Raw genomic sequence first — 4231 nt, 5'->3', positions numbered from 1 at the left:
GACACACACACACACACACACACACACACACACACACACACACACACACACACACACACACACACACACACACACACACACACACACACACACACACACACACACACACACACACACACACACACACACACACTGAGGACACACACACACACACACACACACACACACACACACACACACACACACACACACACACACACACACACACACACCGCTCACCCACGCGCACCGGGCCTTGCACTTTAAATGCCGTGGGGCTCCTGTCGTTAGACGTGGAGACGCGAGGGTCGCCCCCCCTTGCCCCACCACCTCGTGTGTGTGGAGAAGTCTACCTTACCTTACCTTACCTTAGCACGACCCACACGCTGCTCGAACCTCTTGTGGCAGTTTTGGATCTCGACGCGCGTCGAGAATAGTGCGATTTTTAGTGAACGATTTTTCGCTTGACCTCGGTGGGAAATCGCACTATTTAAGGGCAAAAACCGATTTGCTGTGGGGGCGTAAGGGCCCTACGCGCGGCGTGAGAGCTCGGAAGCGAGCTTTGCACGGCGATCGAGGATGGCACGGTTCACCCCCTTCACCGAAGCGATGGAGATGCGTTCCGCGTGGTGTGACACAAATGAGAGGCGGGAGTGGGGAGGGTACGCGGTGCGGTCAACGCCCGAGCGTTGAGCCTTGCGCGCAAGGCGGTTGATCTTTGCAGCGGCGAGAAGCCGCCGCCGAATGTCTCGTGGAGAAGCAGGTTGAACTTGTTTCGTTTGGTGAAGATCCCATCATGGTAGTGGCCACGCTGTGACTCTCTCTCTCTCAGTGTATGTAGCTCTTACGTACATTCCCGCTTATACTCTCTCTCTCTCTCTCCTCTCTCTCTCAGTGTATGTAGCTCTTCCGTACATTCCCGTAGGAGGACTCTGCTGACAGGGTTAGTGCTTTTTGTCGGCAATGTGTCGCCATTCTCGTCGGCACATTACGCCAGCGCAGCCTTGGCCCTTGAGATGACATTGATTGATTGATGGGAAGGCGAAACACAGATGGACAGGCCTGTGGAGCAAATTTGGAGAAAAACAAATGCCGACTTGGCCCCTCAAGTCCTGCGCCCATATGCCAGGCCAGAGCCCAGCCCTCGCAAGAGGTGGTCGCGGACGAAGGGGAGGTCGCGGACGTGGCCTTGGAGGCCGCGGCAGCCGTGGCAGTCGAGGTCGAGCCGAGCCTGTGTGCGATGACGATGTGGCATCGTGCGTCCTCTCCTTTTCCTTCGAGTGCGACGGCGGGAAGTGGGGCGTGCGGCTGGGCGGCACGCAGTACGCCGTCGTCGTCACCACCTTTGAGGGTGGACTCGCTCACGGCGTGCTCCGCTCGAGCGACGTCCTCCTTTCTCTCGGTGGCGCTCGCTTGCCAATGGGGCACGAGGCGGCGACGGCCGCCCTCAGGAAGGCTCGCGGTAGAGTAGAGCTGCTTCTGCACCGGGGCGGCAGGCAGCGCATCTCTGTACCGGCCGCCGGACCGGCGGAACTGGGCGTTCGACGCCGCACGGAACCGTCCTGTAGGCAGAGTGTGTTTGAGGCGGCTGCCGGCAAGTCGGCGCCTGCCCGCCTCTCGCGGCTGGAGGGGTTCGCGGCGGCGAGCCTCGGCGCTGAGGGCCGCGGGTTCCGCCCCGGGCGGAAGAGGCCGCCTTTGGATCCCGGACCCTTCCCGGACCCTTCCTGCAGGCTGCCCTCCGGCTGGGGAGAGCCGACTGCCGCAGCGGCTAGAGGCGCTCGAGGCGGCTCTCGGCGGGAGGGTCGGCGGCGGCGAGGGGCTGGTGCAGCGGCGCGACTCGTCCACAGGCGGAAGACGGCACGCGGGAGCCTCCTCGGACACCCTTCTCGGACCCTTTCCTGCAGGCTAGACCGACTGGAGGATCATGCCCTGGCCGCCTCCACTGCCCTGCGCAGCGGTGAGCTGCCCAGCGCGCTGCCGCTGTCGGCCAAGGCGCTCGCCGCCGCCGCCGCGCGGCGACGCGAGAGGGAGGGGTCGGCGGCGGCCTCCGCTGCGGCCTCCTCGCGCGACGTGCGGAGAAAGTTCCGGAACAGCCGTTTGGACGCGAACTCCGCTGCGGCTGAGCGGGAGCGGGCGGGGGAGGGGAAGGTGGGTGAGGGGAGCAGTGCGGAGGCGGAGGAGGCGCGAGCCGCCGCCGACCGCCTCGCCGTCACTCTCGAGGCCGCGAGGGCGAGGCACGAGCGGGCGATGGTGCAGGCGCGAGCCCCGAGCCGGTCTCGGCTGCTCTCGGCTCATCTCGGGCGATCTCGGGCGATCTCGGCTGATCTCGGCGCCTCTCGCTGGAGCAGGCGAGCTTCGAGGCGGCGGCGAGGGCGGGCAGCGCGGCGGGCGCGGCGGCGGCGGCGGCGGCGAGGGCGGGCAGCGCGGCGGGCGCGGCGGCGGCGGCGGCGGCGGCGGCGGCGGGCGCAGCGGCGGTGGCGGCTGTCGATGGTGGCGGGGCCTTTGACGGCGGCCGGGCAAACCCGTGCAACATGAGAGGGAGAGGGAGCGGGGGCGGGGCTGGCGACGGGCTGATGGCAGAGATGGAGGCGCTGCTGGCATTGGCAGAGGGTTCGTCGCGAGGCGACGGCGAGGCGGGGGCGGAGGCGAGGGCGCGGGAGGCGAGGGCGTTGGCGAAGGCGGAGGTGAGGGCGGCAGCGGAGGCGGAGGCGAGGGCGAGGGTGGAGGAGGAGGCAGCGGAGGCGGAGGCGGAGGCGATCAGGGCGAGGGCGGAGGAGGAGGCAGCAGCGGCGGAGGCGAGGGCGGCGGAGGCGTCTGCTCTTGCGGCAGCACAGGCGACGGCGGCAGCGGAAGCAGCTGCATTGGCGGAAGAGGCAGAAGCAGCTGCATTGGCGGAGGAGGCGGAGGCGGAGGCGGAGGCGGAGGCGGAGGAGGAGGAGGAGGAGGAGGAGGAGGAGGAGGAGGAGGAATCGGAGGCGGAGGAGGAGGTGGAGGAGGCAGGGTCGGAGGCGGCCGTAGACGAGGAGGAGGAGGCGCGGAGGGAGGCTCGGCTGTCCGCCGAGCTGTGAGCAGCGCCTCTTCACACCTCCACCCGTGAACAGGTCGAGTCTCAGGAGCTGTCCGACGTCGAAGAGGAGCTGTGAGCAGCGCCTCTTCACACCTTCGGGTGTGAATAGGTCCGGCGGAAAGTGCTCAGCTTCGCACACGAGAACATCGAGATCTGGCGCGCCCAGGAGCGCACTCTGCGGCTGAGCGCCGACAGCCACCACCGGGGCCTCCACACCGTGGGGCTCGAACCCCACGGAGTCGCAAACGCGGGCGGTGCTGCCGCGGGCGGTGCTGCCGCCCGCGGTGCATCCGGCGTCGGAGGCGTTGGCGTCGGAGGCTTTGGCGTCGCAGGCTTTGGCGGCGCCGGTTGCTTCGGTGTCGGCGGCGACGGCGGCAGCGGCAGCGGGCTTGGCGGCAGCGGCTTGGCGGCGGAGCTGCTGGCGGTGCACGCTCGGCCCCGGGGACCGAGCGGCGACCTCGAGGCGGGGGGCTCGGTGCGGAGGGAGAGGTTTGTCGATGCGATTGGGGTTTGCGCAGCGGCTGCCCATCCCTCTCGCTGCGAGCAGGTGCGGAGGGAGGCGCGGCTGGCGGCGGCGGCGGCGGTGCTCGCGTCGATGCGCGCGGCGCCGCTGACGGCGGCGGGGCTGCTGGTGATGGGGCAGGAGCAGCGCGAGCAGGCGCTGGGCGAGCGCGTGTACGCGGTGCGCTGCGGTCATTGAGGAACGGCTCACTGCATCGTGTCGAGATCTGGGGAGATACGGCGAGATGACTCACTTGCACCGTCGCCGCTTGCCCGAGACGGCGCTTCGGGGGGCTGCGAGCCGGGTGTCTCCACGCCTTTCGTTCTTTGGGGGCAGGTGCTGCAGCACCTCGACAGCCGTCACGCGGGCAAGATGACTGGCAGTCCCCCCCCTTGAGGGAGGCGCAGCACTGCCTGTCACGGACCGAGCTGTGTGAGTGAGCGCTGCGGGGGATAGGCATGATCCTCGAGATGGAGGATGTGGCGCTCCTGAGGCTGCTCAACATGCCGGACGAGGCGGCGGCCGCCGCCGCCTTCGCCGAGCTTGTCGACGAGGCGCGTCATCGAGATCTAGTCGAGACGCCTGGTCTCCCCACCCCCCCCTCCTCACACACACACACACACACACACACACACACACACACACACACACACACACACACACACAACACCACCCCTGCCGCA

General features: G+C 67.9%; 2 protein-coding genes across 2 annotated transcripts in view; both read left to right on the top strand.

Annotated features, from left to right (window-relative positions):
• The first annotated feature begins 1116 nt into the window (after positions 1-1116).
• Positions 1117-2080, top strand: EMIHUDRAFT_437607 (hypothetical protein). The gene is made up of 3 exons (XM_005763692.1): positions 1117-1475; positions 1548-1809; positions 1884-2080. The coding sequence occupies exons 1-3, from the start codon at positions 1399-1401 to the stop codon at positions 1938-1940; spliced, it is 396 nt and encodes a 131-aa protein (XP_005763749.1). The 5' UTR covers positions 1117-1398; the 3' UTR covers positions 1941-2080.
• Positions 2081-4006: 1926 nt separating this feature from the next.
• The window catches only part of EMIHUDRAFT_214623 (hypothetical protein), a gene marked incomplete at both ends in the record, with an annotated part of 3113 nt that continues 2888 nt past the window's right edge, over positions 4007-4231 (top strand). The window contains one exon of the mRNA XM_005763691.1: positions 4007-4093. Within this exon, the coding sequence (XP_005763748.1) occupies positions 4007-4093 (87 nt within the window). The remainder of the gene's footprint in view (positions 4094-4231) is intronic.

This window comes from Emiliania huxleyi, assembly GCF_000372725.1.
Source record: "Emiliania huxleyi CCMP1516 unplaced genomic scaffold EMIHUscaffold_62, whole genome shotgun sequence".
NCBI classification, from domain to species: domain Eukaryota; phylum Haptophyta; order Isochrysidales; family Noelaerhabdaceae; genus Emiliania; species Emiliania huxleyi.
This window is presented reverse-complemented; position numbering and strand designations above follow the sequence as displayed.

What these genes read in the sequence shown, in the direction of transcription:
- EMIHUDRAFT_437607 (XM_005763692.1), top strand. Translation starts at nt 1,399, where the DNA reads ATGGGGCACGAGGCGGCGACGGCCGCCCTCAGGAAGGCTCGCGGTAGA. An exon ending in CTTCTGCACCGGGGCGGCAG is followed by an intron (nt 1,476 to 1,547) that starts GCAGCGCATCTC and finishes ACCGTCCTGTAG; the next exon opens with GCAGAGTGTGTTTGAGGCGG. An exon ending in GGCGAGGGGCTGGTGCAGCG is followed by an intron (nt 1,810 to 1,883) that starts GCGCGACTCGTC and finishes CCTTTCCTGCAG; the next exon opens with GCTAGACCGACTGGAGGATC.